Source organism: Gambusia affinis, linkage group LG07 (assembly GCF_019740435.1).
Source record: "Gambusia affinis linkage group LG07, SWU_Gaff_1.0, whole genome shotgun sequence".
NCBI classification, from domain to species: Eukaryota; Metazoa; Chordata; class Actinopteri; order Cyprinodontiformes; family Poeciliidae; genus Gambusia; species Gambusia affinis.
Genome location: NC_057874.1, coordinates 21,166,602 through 21,184,580, shown reverse-complemented (window position 1 = coordinate 21,184,580; position 17,979 = coordinate 21,166,602). Strand labels below are relative to the sequence as shown.

General features: G+C 36.5%; 1 protein-coding gene across 3 annotated transcripts; it reads right to left on the bottom strand.

Moving 5' to 3' along the window:
• Window positions 1-1,970: 1,970 nt before the first annotated feature.
• Window positions 1,971-17,761, bottom strand: dctn2 (dynactin 2 (p50)). 3 transcript variants are annotated; one of them, XM_044120910.1, is made up of 16 exons: window positions 17,510-17,716; window positions 17,161-17,229; window positions 16,379-16,387; window positions 14,332-14,337; window positions 13,572-13,668; window positions 13,120-13,181; window positions 12,824-12,922; window positions 11,768-11,928; window positions 9,954-10,104; window positions 9,674-9,739; window positions 9,424-9,462; window positions 9,177-9,254; window positions 8,600-8,671; window positions 6,607-6,709; window positions 5,792-5,883; window positions 1,971-2,739 (listed from the first exon to the last, which is right to left on the bottom strand). In XM_044120910.1, the coding sequence occupies exons 1-16, from the start codon at window positions 17,543-17,545 to the stop codon at window positions 2,653-2,655; spliced, it is 1,227 nt and encodes a 408-aa protein (XP_043976845.1). In that variant the 5' UTR covers window positions 17,546-17,716; the 3' UTR covers window positions 1,971-2,652. The 3 variants fall into 3 exon arrangements, with proteins under 3 accessions (XP_043976845.1, XP_043976846.1, XP_043976847.1); XM_044120911.1 differs by lacking the exon at window positions 16,379-16,387; XM_044120912.1 differs by lacking the exons at window positions 14,332-14,337; window positions 16,379-16,387 and having other exon boundaries at window positions 17,510-17,761.
• Between the last annotated feature and the right edge of the window lie 218 nt (window positions 17,762-17,979).

Here is a 17,979-nt window from a genome sequence, read left to right as displayed (position 1 = left end):
CTGTCTACACCCATACAGGAAAATCTGACAAACTGATGCAGAGTGGCTTTGTGTGATTTCCCTTCCCTGTAGCATCTTTCAGGTTTCTGACATCAGCCGATATTTTTTTTTATAATTATTTTCCATCTTTTACTTCCAGCGCTGTTACAAAAGAAAAATGTTATTTTATGTATTTAAGTTACTTAATCTTTAATGATTATTCTTTTTAATTTGAAATATAAATCACCTAAAATAATTTTGTCTTATTTAAAAAAAATACCAGGTCAAGACAGCATTTATTCTCTGTATGCAAGCCACTCTCAGTTCACTGATTTTTTCATTCTGTTCCCTGTCAGAGGTAAGAAGTCCAAGAAACAGGTGAAAAAAGACAAGACACCGTGGGTCATAAAAGTTTAAATGCCCATCTGAACAGGTGGGTGTACTGGCAGTGAAACACACATTCCTGGCTCTTACACCATCTTTTTCTTCCTTTTCAAGTTTTTCCCCAGATCAGCACTAGAAGATGGGGTTTTTAGAGTGATCTGTGTTCCCAGCAGCCACTGCTGTGCTCTCCTGCTCCATGAAGCCAGACAACTTAAATATTTACTTTGTCCAGAGGCGCAATCAGTGGAGGGTTTACTTACACTGATAAATCAAGAATAGGTGGTTAAAAAGAAACATATCTATTAGCTGTGAGTTTGGATCTAAGGTTACTTTAAAGCACAAAATTCTTGTTTATTTATTGTCCTAATATTTTAAATACTTGTAAATAATTCAAAATATTTATTCAAATATAGAGGAAGGGGTGACCAAATATAGAACGACAAATGTAGTACAGCTTGATATATGGTATGTGTCTATCTCTCTGTTCATCTGGGGCATTCCCTTCCCAGTTGGAGCTCCAGATCAAATTCCCTCTACGTTACACTCAATACGCCTTGTTTGAGCTGGTTGGTCTTCATATACATGTGTGTTTAAAAACAAGATTTTTCTTTTATTGTAATTTATGCAGTCCCAGATTGGTCCAAGTTGAACATTGTTGTAAAAGCTAAATTTCCGGTCTTTATCTTCTTAAACTGTGCGCCCACCAGCAGCACACACAAGTGCTGATATGTCTGAGTGACTCACCCGGCGCACCTGATCCTTACCCCGCTACCGTTATCTGTTGGCCTTTGTCACTAACACCATCACCTGACTTCAGACATGAGCCAGCTTTTTGTTTTAATGCTTTATATAAGCCTCTTAATGCCAGAGGGATTTGAGCTTGACCTCAGACACCCTAATGGTTTCCCACGAGTTCCTTTGGAAATACAACATAACAGAGGAGCTCTGCTGTAGTTTAAGCCAAAACTGTTTCTTTACATGAATTCACGCTGGCTTGGAATACTGTTTACTACTATATGAATTAATGAGGTTACAAGATTTAACACTGATTCTCTTTAGGAAAATGGGTCAGTTTATGTAACATTCTTTGTGAAAGCACAGTGACACAATGATAGCTCCAAGAGGGCAGAAATCAGGCGTTTTGGTTTCGTCAGGGCAGGTTTTTAAATGATAAAAATACATGACACCCAACTCTATAAACATTTTATTTTAGATGCAAACACAAATTAAATTTTAAGATTTAAAGTTAATTTCTAAACAAAAAATTTGCTGTAAAAAAATATCTTAAAATGGCACAAGAACCTGGTTTTATGAATAAAGCTGAATTGTTTCTGTAAACACATTTTCTTTGTTGGCTTTATTACATGCTATACTGCCACCTTGTGGCCATATATAGAACAACAATTAAAAATGGAGCAACTATGTTTTGAAGCAAATACAGTTTAAGTTTTATTATATAACTTTTTAATGGTTATATTGCTTTATCATCTGATCTCAATTATAATTATGATTTGTAAGATTATATTTAACCTATAATTGCTTTTGACAAGCTGACAATGATCAAGGTTTTATAAAAAATGAGAGCCTGAAATGAACAGAGCCACATGTATGACATTTTGATTTATTGATCAGCTTCAGTGACCACAGATGAACAGAGTTGTAAGCAATGAGAAAGCAGGTTAAAAGTTTATCTGGTGTCCCGGTCATAATAATATAGTTACAATTAACCGAGTGCAAGGAAACAATAAGGTACACGGGCATATTTACAAGCTTTCCTTCCACATCATACCCACACCAACGTGCTCTTGATACAACAATAAAGGACGATAGGTCGTACTTGCATTAAAGAGCAAACTTTTTTTTTTTTATCATTTAACCAAACGGGGATTCATTTATTTATTCCAAAGGTACAGTACAAATTCTCTTAGTGTAAATCTCCAGAAGAACCTTCTATGTGATTAAAAATAAAAGCAGTCCAGTCTAAAAATTGATAAGCTGAACAGGAGAGACTTCAATCAGTGGGATGTTTGGAATGAAAAATTTTCAAATTACATCAGTTTTATGCAAGGAAGAGGAAATGAGGGTGGACATCTGAAGAACAGTTGGTCTCCTTTTTGTTTTTCCCATTTTGTCAACTTTCTAACATTCCACTTGGTGAAAAAAGGCAGAGGCTGAGCAAGAGAAGAATGTCCAGAAAGCACAACGCTACACCCCAAACACTTCGGATCTGTGCTCTCTAACCAAATATTTATTGTCCATGTTCTGCTCTCTCCTGGACTGATTCAAATTTTATTTGGAAATCTTCTTCATCCTCTGATCCAGGGCTGCAAAGTTCTCTTCGATAGCCACTAGATTTTCCTTCATTGTCTGTTGGACCTAGAGGGTAAAAAGAGGAAGATGAGTTAGAAGTGTAGAAGAAATTCAGACATGTTCAAGCGAATCAAGATCCAACAGATTTCAAAGTGGCCATAAGGGCATGCAGAGATGTGAGGAAAATGATTTGTTAATGAACAAAGAGAAACATGGATCCAATTTGAGAAATGAGAACTCGCTTTCAGCATCCAGAAGTTTAATCCAGTTTACCAACTTGGGCAGATTTGAACACAAATCAGTGAATTCTTCTAAACACTAAAATGAGGGATTAGTTATTTTTGGAAGCATACACTTAAATCTTAATTTCCTCACAGGTAGCATGTTACTTATTAAACACTAAACCATAGAAATGCTAACATTTCTGTGATTACACCTTCAAATTGATCAGATTTCTGTCAAAAGTTTAAACATATGATATTTAGTTAAGCCAACCTTAACTAAGCAAATTAAATTACCTCAGGGGTGAAGAGCGTCAAAATGCATCAGCGCAACGAATCTAATAAGATATTTAAAAAACAAACTTTGACGGAGTTTGGCTACATCGAGGCTCAACGCAGGAAAAAAAATACATTTGGAGCGGCCAGATAGCAGGTAAAGCAGCGCACAACTACAAACACCCACCAGGATTAGCATGACGGTCAGAAAGCTAAACAAATAATCCGAAAAATAATTCAGGTCTCCAAGCTGGCGGTGAAAGACACTAGTTTTCCTCTCGCTGTTGAACCACCACTACGCGCTACTGGTAGTAATATTTCACATACGGAGCGCCGTTTCTGCTCCAACCGGAACGTCTGTTTAAAGCCGCAACATGTAACGTAAACAACAATAAAGATTTCACATATTAAAACTTTCGCTATGTTCAAACATGAGAGATAATTTCTGAAAAATAAAGATAAATAAATAAATAATCAAGTAGCTGCTGTATTGTGTCTGCAAGTATGTCACATGTTTACGTTAATTAGGTGAATTTATTACCAGATCACTTTTTAATTTTGTCAGATCACATAGTATCATTCATAACTAAAGCGAACAATAAACAGCCAATCCAGGCGATCGGCAAAGATCGGTTATCGGCAGAGATCGGCCTCATGGGTGATCGGTATCGGCAGCAAAAAACCTGATCGGAGCATCCCCAATATGAATGCAAAACAGATTGAAAAATAAAAATCAGTGAGGTGGAACAGAGACGGATCAAATTTAAACATCTTAAAGTCATGCAACAGCAAACTCAAAATATTGAGGAAATATAAGCAAATATCCAAAGCAATTTGGATATTTGGATCAGTACAACTTCTACATACTTCTTTTTTTTTAAAGGTTTTGTTGGCTCTAGCAGCCTTTATTAGATAGTAGTCCGACAGGAAAGAAGGTAATGAGAGAGCGGAAGGACATGCGGCAAATGTTGCCACGCCGGGAATCGAACCTGCGACTATTTCCATGAGGACTAAGGCTTCCATATGTAGGTCGTGCTTTGTCCTTACGCCAAAACAGCACCCCAACATTTACATACTTAAACCAATTTAAATGAAACCAAATGGACAGAATATTTCCAAATTAATCAGGCTGCTATAACTCCTGATAGTTTTTATTTTCATCAGATAAAATGAAGTCTGTTAACTTAGTTTGATAAAAACAAGTTACTTCCCAAATATAAAATATTGTTCAGATGTGAAGCTTAAACTCCAGGACACTGATAGGAGGGTTTTATCATCGATTTCACTCATCTGCTGCATTGTGGTGGTTTTCAACACGTTTTACCTCTTACAATTTTTCAATAAAAAAAGTGACCAACTGGGAATAGTGTTCCAGACCAAGAAGCAAAAACACTTAAATCTGCTCATGTTATTTATATCTTGATCTGATGAAACCGTACTGAAGGTGTTTGAACCGGCAGCTTCAGGAGTATTGCTCTGCCACAGAAGGACAAGCAGGGGAGCGAGTTATCTCTACATTGGACAGAAGCTCTGATAACGCCATAGAAGACGCAGTGAAACTACCAAGCCTGTGAACCCAACTGCACCAATAATGGAAAAAAAAAAAAAAACACAACCAGGTGTATCACTGCTCCTCTGGATGAAGAGTAGCTGGAGCAGATAAACTGTTTGGTTTTTAAATGTTATACATTTAATCCAAAGGAGAAAATATTTTGTCAGTGAAAATAGTAAAGCAAAAATAATTTACACTTTTGACCTAGTAGACAAGTCGGTTCAGTTTATAATGCTCTTCGTTCAGTCATATGACAACAGCACAAAAAGAAGGTAAATTTAAATTAAAAACAGCACAGATAAAAATAAGGTTTTTCAATGCTTTTTAAAAGTGATCACAGAACTGGTGAAACAAGTCAGAGGGAAACTATTCCTCAGCTTTGCAGCCAGACTGAAATGCACATGTCCCTTTTTGTTTAAGCCTTGTATAAGAAATTACCAACATCTTCTGAACCTGAAACTGAATTACGATTAGCAACATATCAGGTTAAGAGCTCTAAAGTTGTTTTGTTCTTTAAAACAACTTTATCCAATCCGAAGAGTATAAAACTGCTGTAATATTAGTCTGTTAACCTGATTTAGTGAGAAGTCTGGCAGCTGTATTATGAATGGCCGAAAGGGGGAATTGATTAACTGTCCAGATTGGTAAATAGGGCATTACAGTAATCCAGGCATAATCATCAATATTAGATTATATAGAATGATAATAATTGACATTTCAGAGCAAGAATATTTGTTAAGCATTAAAAACAAAGTGAGCACCAGTCCGTCTTTCTATCCATCCTCCTCCTATACATTTATTTCTGCAGCACTGCAGAAGACGAGTGTGTGTGTATATTAAATATCCAATATTAAAGTAATTTAAAGGGGCTCATTTCACAATGTTTATGAAAATAGGTTATCATAAAAAATCTTTACCTCATCTAATATTAGATGAACACATTAAGTATCAAATTTTCTATTGCATTATAAAATTTCACAGTTTTTTCTTTAGAAACGAAAACTTTCCAGTGTTCTTGTTTCACATTTCCAGCAAAAGAAAGGATTAATGTTACAGCGATTGTTCCTACCTGTGTTAGCAGGGTGTTGTTGTCTTTCAGAGAGTTGTTGATCATTTGCTGAGTCGTGTCCAGGTGAGTCAGCAGCTGGCCAAACTGCATGGCTGTCAGACACACAGTTGAGTGAAAAAGTGAAAGTCAAGAAAACTTCGTGTTTTTCTGTTATACAGAGAAAAACTGAAGAGTATAGTGCACACATAACAGAATTTATGAGTTCCTCAGATATTACACACATTCATGTACTTGATATATTAATAAAATAAGTATAAATGGCTGCTTTTAGATGGCATTATTTGACTAATGTTTAAAGTAATGCATTACCTGATGTTACACGTCTCTTTCAAATTGGCAGACCTGATTAAAACCCATCTTTTCTGTTTTTCTTTCACACTACATTTTTCAACAAGAAGACAGGCAATTAACTCAATTGCCTGTCTCAATATTAATGTCTTTTAATTTTAATCATAAATTCCCCTTCTAGATACAATCTTGTGCATCTAAAAATGCTCTCATCTCACCCCTATCAACCAATAAAATTCCTTTTAACTCTCACGGGAGTCATTTCAAGGTATTTCTACCCTGAAATAAAATAAAATACAAAGGACAACAGAAAGATTTTTTAACACTGTTGCTGTAACTCATGTCACGTTTGCTAGATATGCAACATTATTACAATATTTGCAATATAAACCAGTACAGTACTTTAGTTGATTGTTCGAGGGTTTCTTTGCCTCAGGAAGTTGATTCTTGAGTTTGAAGGCCTTGTGTGTGTGTAAATGAATGAAAACAGTGCTTGTCAAGCTGTCAGTCACTTTCTTAGGTCTTACCTTGCTCATGCAACTCCTTGACAGCAACAAGCCTCTGCACCACCTGAGGAACGGAGGTGGACACAGCATCCCACTTCTGCACCACATCATACAGCTGCGACACCTGACAAGTGTAGCAATAGAGATGTAAATAGGAATGGATACACTGGTGACTAATACCAATAGTTAGAACAATCTGGTTTTTCTTTCTACAATTTCAAACTCTTAAGAGGGTCCGAAATTCAGTTTTCACAGACTGACAACTTTTACACCATCTCAGGTTCTGAAAAGACTAGATATTCACACCAAGACTGTTTTTTGTTTTATAACCAGAAAACTTGGATCCATTACCTGGACCTGCTGATGATTACTGACTATAGGACTTATCAGACCACCTGACCGCATAAAACACGCATGAGGGCAACAGTGGAACCAACTTATCAATAAATGGCGTTAATACAAGATAGCCTCAGGATATGGTAAGTCTACATCTGTTGCACTTCCCCCATAAAAATGAAGATGTTATTTGAAATATGTTCAGTTAAACTCACAAGTAATAACGATTGGCTTAATGTTGACTGCATTCTGTTATACTCATTTTGAAAGCTTGGATAATTCTGATCTGTCGGTTTTCAAATAATAGTCGATGTTGGCTGGAATCTAAAAAAAATACAATCACATGTTTTATCTGGAACATACAAATAAACAATAATCTAATAATTCTACTATTTTGGTCAGGAATGTTTTGTTCATTATGGGAATTATTTGGTTTATTTCACTAAATCCGTTCATTATTTACTGTATTTTAGGCTTCCAAATCAAAGTATTAATTTTTTTTCTTTGTTTTTAGAAAGTTAATAGTTTGTATAATGCCCAGTGCTTTAATGTTCAGAATGTTTTATCGTCAAAAAAACAAAACAAGTCATCTACCAGTCTCTCCAACATTGAATGTCAATGAGGCATGTTTACAGTTGAGTCATTGATCACTTCACACTACTAGACTTCGCCAGATCCAACTCAAAAAATTAAAAATAAAAAAATCCTTTTGGCGGCAACAGTTTGGTTCTTGCACACAGACTTCATAAAAAAATCTATTAACAGATTTTTTTGTGCAGACTGACCACAACTAGAAGAGCCTGGCAGATTTGCCTTGACTGGGAATCAAGGGTTAAATTCAGATTGAAATTTGAGTAGAGCTTCTCTAGCTTTAGTTGCCAATCATGGATCAGGAAGATGAATGCAACCTGGGTGGGGCAGTACCTTCTGCTCTGTTCTTAATATTTTGATGCTACTTTGAACAATTTCAACATTTGAAATGTGCTTTATGAACAGTTTTGTTAAATTTTCTCTGTGATGAACATAGATTTTTCGTTTTGAACAGCTGATAAATTTCCAGTTTCCTACATAAAAGCATAAAATAATTAACCTATCCCTGGAAAATTTGAAAAGCAACCAGACCTGGAAGCACAATAACGTTACTATGCATTAGTAAAAGTAAAAGCATTACATTAAATAAAACCTGCTGCCACCTACTGGCCTCTAACATAAATCACTCTTGAACAGTCGATGGCTATGATAACCATGCAGGTCAAACAGATCCGATGAGGAACAGACAGATTTACAATAAAAATGTACGTGGTATCCCACGGCGATGTCATAGGTGGTTTTATCAAACCACACACCAGCATTTTCTTCTTTCAAACAGAATAAACCATCTGTGCTTCACATTTAATTAATCCTCTAAAAATCACTTTATCGTCAGTGAACCCCTTAAAAATAAGGGGTGATACTGCAGTGGTTTTCATGCTTAGCTCTTAGTTTAGCTGTCAGAGCACTGGACTGGTCCAGTTATCTTTGTCTCATAGATACGGTTTCTTTAAATAAATGAAAAGTCTTCAGAGAAGAAGACGAAGCCTGGTATTCTTATGGCTGAATGAAGAAACTGATCCTTTGCTTTGATACAACCCGTCTTTACTCGGCAGAGAGACATGATACATGTACCAGGATTACTAACCTTGTTTTGTGTTTCTGCATCTTCAATCGCTGCCTTGTTCTTGGCAATCTCATTCATCTTCCCAAGGACACTCTGAAAGATAGATTTAAATAACAAAAAAAATTATTCACAGAACTCAAGGGGACAATTTTCTTACAAGACAAGCAATAGAGCATATGATGTAAACATTCTTTGTAAGCATCTGAAACCGCCCACTAAAAAAAAGTAGCACTATGATCAAAATGCTGCAGCCGGGACATTATTTCCCTGGAGCACAGAGGGCTTTGAAAGTGTTAAAAAGCAGAACAACGAAGAGAGAATTCAAACAGAAAACAACAACAAAGTTCTGCCAGCAGTTCACATCCAGCGAATCTCCGTAAACATCACTAAACATTATGGAAATGATATGATGGCAGTTTGCAGAAAGCCACAGTAGGCCAACAAGGCATGTCGGGCTCTCAACTAAATGCTAAATTCTGAACTCCAAAGACTTTCCAGAAACTTCACACAATACAGAATTATTACAAACATCCTGTTTTTTACTGGGCTGATAAATTTGTACAGAAACACTGTTGCTTTAGTTTTACAATGTAGGTACCTGCAGTCTTGCCTCTACTTGATCCAGTGTAGCAGAGTCCAGTGCGCTGACCCTTGCCTGCAAGAGCTCAATGGTGTCCTGAGGTAAAAGATGGATGCAAGTTACAAACACACCTGAGAATAGAACCCTGTGCTTCTCCCATTCTGTTGGCAGGAACTTGTGACCTCTTTAAGTGACCCGGTTTTTCTGCTACAAGTCACAAATGGTTATAAACTCTGAACAACTTCTACATAAAAGGATTTCTTACCATCAAACTGGCTCCTTGTACACCAGCATTAAGAGGTCCCTACAATAAACAAACAGAAAATTAATACTTCTTTCAGAAATTATAGTAGAAAATGAATGTGGTTCTGTTTCACTTTATGGATAGTGATGCATTTAGACAGGCATAAATATTCCGTTGTTTGATGATTAAAGAGAAGCAAATGTACTGGCTAAGTATGAATGTGTGACAGAGGCATTGAGGCGGATTTGGTGTAAAATCCATCAGTGTGTACCTGCTTGTCTGATCCGGAGCCAACAGCGATCTCCAGCTGAGCTAGACGCTTCTCCAGTTCCGCCATCTACAGAGATGGAAAACAGGCGACACATGGTTGGAAGCGACATTAGCATCCCACAAAGCACATTGCTGTGTTTTTGTCTCCTCATCCAGTGTGTTGCCAACAAATATTCAGATATGTGAATGAAAACACAGCACATGAGGGAGCTCGTCTGACTAAAACATTCAGTCTGCACTCATCAAGACGCTAGCCCCCACCGCCTTAACCTCAGCGTTACCTTGGTGGACTCGTTGAATTTCTCCTGCTCTGGTCTGCTGTGCAACTCGTAGAGCACCACTCCATCTGGACCCTTTGTTGAAGAGGGTTTGCCATCTCCTGCGGAGCTGCTGCGACTGCCCTTCGCCGCCTCCAGCTGGGTGAGCAGACGCCTGCAGGCAGGAGGGAGAGCAAGACGCAGAATGATTATACAGTCTGTTCAAAGCAGTTAATAGCCCCATGTGCTGTCTGTCTCTCTCCTCAATGTGTTTAAATTTCAGTTTGAAGGTGAAAATATATCCATTTTCATTGTTTCCCAACATGCATCTTGAATCTTCAGCTTTCCTTGTTTATGCTGGATTTTGACATATTTCTCAGTATCTCCTGCCTCCCGTCTGGCTGCAATTCCCAGTGCAGGAATAGTGGACTGTTGAGCCAAACCACATTAAGTTTCAAAAGCCATCAAAACCATTATGCACAATTAATTGGATTAATCATGATGAAATAATCATCAACTGGAGTAACCAGACTCTAAAATATGCCATTTACTGAAAATAGTAATTAAGCCAAAATGTCAACAACAAAAAAAAAAAAATATATATATATATATATATACACAAACACACACACACACATTTCACCTTTAAAATGAAATTAAAAGCCTTTGTGAGTATGTTCTACCTGAAAACTTAAGCCACATTTCAGCTTTTTAACATTTGCATTTCCCACATGCTTTGACTTTTCCTAACTTCTGTGCATTTTTTTTATTCTAGTTTAGAACAAGTTGTTGCTTGGCATAAATTTTATGCCAGGCACTGATGCATTAATTTTGCTTCTCTCTTCCACTAGGCTTTATTGTTTGACAAAACTCCAAACAGCTTAGAAGGCTATAATTATGTTTCACTAAACTTTAGGGGAAAAGTTCAAAGGTTTTTCTTGAACTTTTCCACGTTGCTACCAACATTTTTTATGCATTTAATTTGGTTTATGTGACAAATTAGTGTAAATGTGAAGTAGAAGAAAAATAATACATTGTTTAAATGTAGGTAGGCATTCTGTTTGGTTTCCACCAGCTGTTCACATCAGTGGACTGACACTTCTCCCCACTCTTAAAAAAAAAAAAAACTGTTCACGTTTGCACTGACTGAATGGAGAGAGTCTGAATATCTCAACAGCATTCAGGTCTGGTATTTGATCAAAATCATCCCAACACACGGATGTATTTTGATCCAATGCATTCTCAATCATGTAGCTATGGCTGCATGTTTAGAAGTCCACTCTCAAGTCTTTTGAAGCCTCTAAGGTTTTCTTCCAGGATCGCCCTTTAGCTTGACCTGTTTACCTCAATGGCTCCAAAGAACTTTAATATGTCTGCTACAAAAAAAGCATTCCCACAGCATGACACCGTCATTGTTCCCAATAACGCTGGAGTCATCAGGGCTTTGCACAGTTTTAGTTTTTCACCATTTGGTTTTTTGATGTTAGAAAAACATTATATTTTAATCTCACCTGACGAGAATAACAGAATACATTTCACAGTAATTTCATTATTCACGATTTCTTACCCAAAATCTCTAAAGTTTGTGATCGTAACATTACAACACAAGAAAAGATTTAAAGACCACTTTAGTAAGGCAGAATAAAATGTCTCTTAATCCATTCTTACTAAACAGCAGGCATAAACAAGCTCATAACACCACAACTAAAATTGGCTCTAAACCTTAAATTAAAATGCTCATCTTCGAAAGACCGTCTTTGCTGAATATTAATGGTACACTTTGGAACATTCATGACAGTAAATAAGAATACCATCTTGCCAGGCTGCTCTCATCTCACCTGGCAAGCGCTCCATCTGGATCGGCCAGGTTGATGTGCGCATGCGGTCCCAGCAGCGAATCAAGATGGGCAGAAACCAGCTGTTGCTTCAGCTGCGCTGCCTGCTGAGCGAGAACCACCGGGGTGAGGCGCTCCTCTGCATTACTTTCCTTTGCAGTAGCCTAGAAAGTAAAATTGGTGGAGTATGTCAGCGAACATAATTTTCACGTCAGGGTACAATCACAACAAAAAATCTTTTGCTAAGCTCGTGGCTGTGTTATTGTATTATATGCTGCTGGTTTTGCTGTGGTCAAGGACCTTATGATCAATTTCGGGAGCATCATGTAAACTCAAACTACATACTTTCCCCTAAGCTAAAGTTATTATGGTATCACCAGGTTCAGATTCCTAGTATTTTCTCTCCAGAAAAGTTAATGTTATTTAACTGATACAGATCTATAAATAAAACAGTAATAAAAATATCTCTCACAACAATTACATGCATAAGCTTATTTTTCTCTAAAAACAGTCAACTGTGATCTAATAATTTTGCGAATAGGTTAGGTTTATGGACAACTGTAGCTGTATAATGCAATTTGCTCAAAGGGAATTTCTTAATGCTGCATGACTGCAGCAGGCAGACTGAATACTCTGCTAGTACAACCTGTAGGACTTACAGAATGACAGAAAAAAATAAAATCTTAACAACCTGAAAACAGCCTAATCTGTTATTGGCTACTGGGAGCAGGGTGGCTTCACCAAGCGCATCCACATTAATGAGAAGTAAAATTAATTAGTGGCTTCTAAAAGAAAACTCTGTTAGTCTGAAAAGCAACTCTGCTCGTTCTAAATTCAATTTAGCTTAAAATTGAGGTTACACTCCATAAATACACACTGCATAAACTGTCAAATATGATCAAATGGTCAGGAAATATTGGAAACATGTCAAAACAAAAATGAACACCATCTGGTTTGTAGTGGTAAAAACTAGATGGTGTGCATTTTTTTGATTCAGTGTTGAAAACCAGATGGATTTTTTCCCAGATTTTTTCAGGGTGAATGTGCTGCTAGCACCACCTGGATGGTGTCCACCTCCTGAACAAGTTCCTGAATCTCATTAACCAGGCGCTGATACTTTTGCTGGGGCGTCTCCTTCACTCCGCTGCCCTCACCAAGCTAAAGCACAAAGAAAGAGAAAAACAAAAAAGTCTGAATGTAAATGAAGTTCAACAGCTGAAAAAAAAATCTGCCTGTTTTGATTTTATTGGAAAGCAGTGAGCAGAATAAAAAAAAACAAGAAAAAAACAACTTTGGAAAAGTGATCATCCATTTTTTTTTTTTTTTAAATACTGATGCATTTCTATGGCACTTACGATTTCAAACTCTCCCGACTCATAACCCACTCTTCTGCTTCTACTAATTCTATCTGAGAAGTCTGTGAAAAAGAGACATTTGTCATAAGATTTAAAAAAACAAAACAGTAACAGTTGATTGATTGCTATAGACATCAATGCTCATTTATGGAAATGTGAAAACACATCTTTAATAAGTTTCAAATCCTATATTATGGCTCATTTTCTCTTAACAGTCTCTAAGTAGACCAAAAAATGCATTGTTATTTTAATAAACATTAAAATTTGACAAAATTACTATTTTTTGACTTTACTGGAGAAGAAAAACTGTGCAAAGGCTCATTTCCATTCACAAAAAAGTAATTTTAAAACCAAAAACTATTTTAAAGAAGACACTATATTAGTATTAGTAAAGTCGAAATGCTCCAGAAACTGAGTAAATTAAACAAGTTATTTGTTGAATACAAACTGACCAAGTCCTTTGGTGCTGACGTGTTTGTCTTTGAACTTGTCGTAGGCTGCATTAGGGTTGACCACAATCCTCTCTACGCTGTCACTGCAAAGCTCCTCCTGATTCAAACAATAAACAAAACAAACAAACAAAAAACCCACTCTTAATCAAAAACTCCATCCAGCAGTCTGCTAACAGGTGTACAGAATACATCAGGTGTTTAAATACATGGACAAGTTTGATAAAGAGTAAATGCATACTTCATCAATGCTCAAATAAAATTGAGGGAATTATATCATACAACACCCCTACATGATTATGAATTTAAAGCAAAGATTATTGAAATCTGCAAAGGTTTCCCATAATCTAGAAGATTCTCTGTAGGGGTGAACCGGATAATTTAAGCAAATTTAGAAGAGCAGGAAAGAGATCAATGGAAAAAAAAATATGAATGTACCATTAATACTCACTTTATGCAACCAACTCTAAAATGATTTTACTTCTGGATTATCTTACTGTCATAAAAAAGTTACATGAACCAAAAAGCCAGAAACACACCTGGACCTACTTTATTCTCTCTAAATGACAACTGATTAATGATGTAAGGAAATTTAAAAAATAAAAAAAGATGATCGGTTATGGAGACCAAGACTATAAACATAAATGATACACCACTGACACACAAATAAATGCCAATTCACACATAAGAGGACACACAAAACAGTTGGTTCCAGAGATGTCAGGAGGAGGAGTAAGAGGAGGAGAGTGAGTTAGGCTCTTACCAGCTCCTTGGGTTTCCAAAGAGAGTTAAAGAAAATAAAATGGAAGAGCAGAGGGGGAGAGAAAAGTAGGGGGGGAGAGAGAGACAACACAGATTAATGTGGTTATCACATGCCATGCACACAACAGGAACACTTGGCCAGGGTTTCAGGAAGATAAGAAAGAAAGCAGTGTTTTGAGCCCTGCAGCAACAAACCCTGGAGACACAATTTCTCTGGAAAATGTAGGTCTCCAGTTCTTTCCCTCTTCACTCATTCAGGGTGATTAGGTGATTTAACTCCAGAATTCCTCTTCTCTCCAATGATATTCTAATTCATCAGAAAGAACTCTACTATTTTCCTGAACAATAAATCAGAAAAACACTGAATACTTTGTAGAGGTTCTTGACAGTCAGGACTGTTTATTGCTAACTGTTTTGCATATGATGAACTTTAGAATAAAAATGGTATTTATAGTAGGTATGGTCACTTACCAGTATTAAGGAAAAGGGTTAAAAACTGCTAAAATGTTCTCATCTTGCCATTCCTATATTAAGGTCTATTTTCTGAGAACCCAGAAATGTTAGAAGAGTGTTCTCTGGCTGTGTTGTCCATATAATCTCTAGGGGGTTCCCTTCACCTACCTGCTGCCCACTGCCGGCCAGCAGGCCGAAATAACTACTGTACTTTTTCCTCATTTGCATAAGAAGACAAATTCAGCTGTTATAAAATATTTCTGGTAATAAAAACATATGGCAATCATGGTGTTGAAACCTTAACCAGTCAACCTAAAATGAACTTTAATAGCTACAGTATTAAAGCTAAGAGTGAAACATCTGTTCAGTAGCTGACTTTAGTCTTGGTACATCAGCCCAATTAGATCCAGGTACTTCCAACACTAATTTTAGAGCGCAAAATTTTATATATTTTTGTGCAATAAGTAAATGAAAACTGATGAAAATACATTTGTTAATTTTAAAAATTATTTTAACTCAGTATTTCAATTAAACTCAAAATGAATACAGAGTATAGATAAAATTATGACACTTGTAATACTGTTATATTTTACCAAAAGTAGCAATAATTATGTTGAATTAGTATATTTAATTTTTAAAAATAATATTTATTTTACACCATTATGTCAATATCCTCAAGTGTGTTCTGCAGTAATTTGAGAGTTATCCATGCCCAAATTAAATTTGAAAACCAAAACATATTCATGCTGCCCAGTGACTGAATTAATCCAAAATCTAAAATAAAAAAAGCATAACAGCAGCTATAATCCCATTCACATCTGATACAACTAATACCAGATCAAAATAATAATCCTTTGCACCCATAATGACGTAAAACACACTGGCCAAAAAAACATTTTGGAGTAACTAATCAGGCATACTCCAGAAAATGAGGACTGGAAAAAAAATAAGCTTGTGGTATTTTGGCAAGGGAGAAAGTCTAGCAGAATGCCAATGACAAAACCAAAGCTTATTTTTTGTGATTGTATTTATAAAACATGAAAGGGGTGTGGGTAACAAGCAAACATTTAACTTCTGGATTTTCTTCATTTGTAGAATTCATGGACAGTTAAAAAGGGATTATTTGCATTTAATTTCACGCTACAGGTAAGTTTCTACCACATTCAACCTGTTAATTAGGACAGGCAATTACCGAGCAGGCAGAAGAGCTCCTTAGAAAATTTTGTTAGTCAGAACATAAAAGTTGACAGAGAAGCAAGTTGTTAGAACATGAAGACAGGTTAAACAACAAAATATAAGTCTTTTTCAGATGTCAACACACACATGCATGCCTACACACACACACACACACACACAAATAAGCACTTCTGAAGACCCTTCAGCATCATTATGGCTTTAATGAGATTTAAAAAATTTTAAATCAGGGATTAGCTTCTTTAAAACAATTATTAAGGAATGACATAGTAGCAGAGGAACAATTCCATTAACCCGGTTCTCATCTCAATCAATGCTTAAAGAAGAATTTGATAGATCATCATTAATGGAGAAAAAATTGAGAAAACCCAACATGCATTAAGTGCACAGAGAAATCTTACTTGTACACACTACGGTCCCAGGAGGGATGAAGAGGGGTCACAACAGGGACAAGAGAACAGGGAGAATAAATGTGGTAACATGGAACAGGAAAATGCCAATTAAGATTTGCTTGGCTGTCCTATCAACATTAGACAATTAAAAATAATAAAAGTATAAAAATTAAAGCAGCACCAATCAACTGCATACAGGATGGCAAAACCAGTAACCTTTTTATTTACTCGTAATTGAGATAAAAATAAAAAAAATACAGAGAACACCACAGAACATTTTTCGTAAAGTCACAAGATGATCATCATGGTGTGATTATGAACAGCGTAGGAGAGACTACAGGGGGACATTTTTGTCTCTTGGAAATGCATTTCTAACTTCTTTCAGTGCAGATGTGGAAAATGTATTTATCATTTAGAGGAAAAAATACACCAAATCGGGATTTTTTTTTCTCTGAACTTATTACAATACAACTTAAGCACCGAGGATCGTTGAAGTAGTCTTAACATTTCAGTTTTTATAAAGTTAGTAACATTGTCTAAACATTTAGAAGTTGTCCTTCATGATAAAAATGACAACTGGATAGCGGAGTCCCACACAAACTAGTTGCTAGCAATTTAATTTCAGTTGAAAAATCAAGAAATTGTTAATAGATAAGTCGTGTCAAACAGACCATAATGACCCAGATAACGATGAAGGAACCAAGCGTCCGTTAAACGTTAGTTAGCTTATTAGCGTTAGCAGCAGGCTAATCAATAATAAGCCGATACATTAGCACAGAAAAACCACCTACCGATTCAAACTGAGCCTGGTCGTCCTCTGGAAGGTCGCCAGTCTCATACACGTCTGGTTCGTTAAAAGCCTACAGAAACAAAATGCGATAAATGCTGTTATTTCGTTGGTTTGTTTTGTATTAGCCTGGCCAACGCCCCGGCTACAACGAAAAAACCAAAATGCTAAGTCTAACAATTTTGTATGTTTGCATTACATGGCATCATCTTAGCTGCACTACGCAACACTATCTGGTGTTCAGTTTGGATTGTTTGCAGACAATAAGAAGATAAAAGGTTCAGCAGCAGAGCTGTTAGCTAGCAGTTCCACCTTTCAGTCTGAAGATGTGTTTGTTAGCCTTAGCAACTTACAATTCCTGGTAAGTTTGCGTATTTAGGATCAGCCATTGTCAACAGGAACAACAAAATGCAATAGCAGCCTCTAAAACCGTTCAGGTAATCGATTCGCTGAGTGGGATTATATTAAAAGCTAGCGATGGATGAGCCAGCAGTATCTCAGCCGGCGTAGCGGTGCAAGCTGATGTGGTCACTTGCTTGACTTGGCAGCGTGTCTGCTCGATTTATTTCACTCAGTCTTACATGGGCGGTGCGGTTCTCTATGTCAATGGGAAAGCGGTAAGCGTCTTATTAAAAACAGTAAAACAAGCACACCTAAGCCGTCTTGCGTCATTCAACGTACATTTCGCTAACCAATATGTTTTAAGAATAAAAAAAATATATATGTTTTAAGAATACTTTTTCTCAAGTCTGTTTTCTTAAAATGTATTTATAAACTAGGCGTATTAATTTATTAGAGTAATGAAATTGAACTATTGGTCTGT

What these genes read in the sequence shown, in the direction of transcription:
- dctn2 (XM_044120910.1), bottom strand. Translation starts at nt 17,545, where the DNA reads ATGGCTGATCCTAAATACGCAAACTTACCAGGAATT. An exon ending in TACAAGGAGCCAGTTTGATG is followed by an intron (nt 9,255 to 9,423) that starts GTAAGAAATCCT and finishes CTTTTACCTCAG; the next exon opens with GACACCATTGAGCTCTTGCA. An exon ending in AAGTAGAGGCAAGACTGCAG is followed by an intron (nt 8,672 to 9,176) that starts GTACCTACATTG and finishes TCTATCTTTCAG; the next exon opens with AGTGTCCTTGGGAAGATGAA.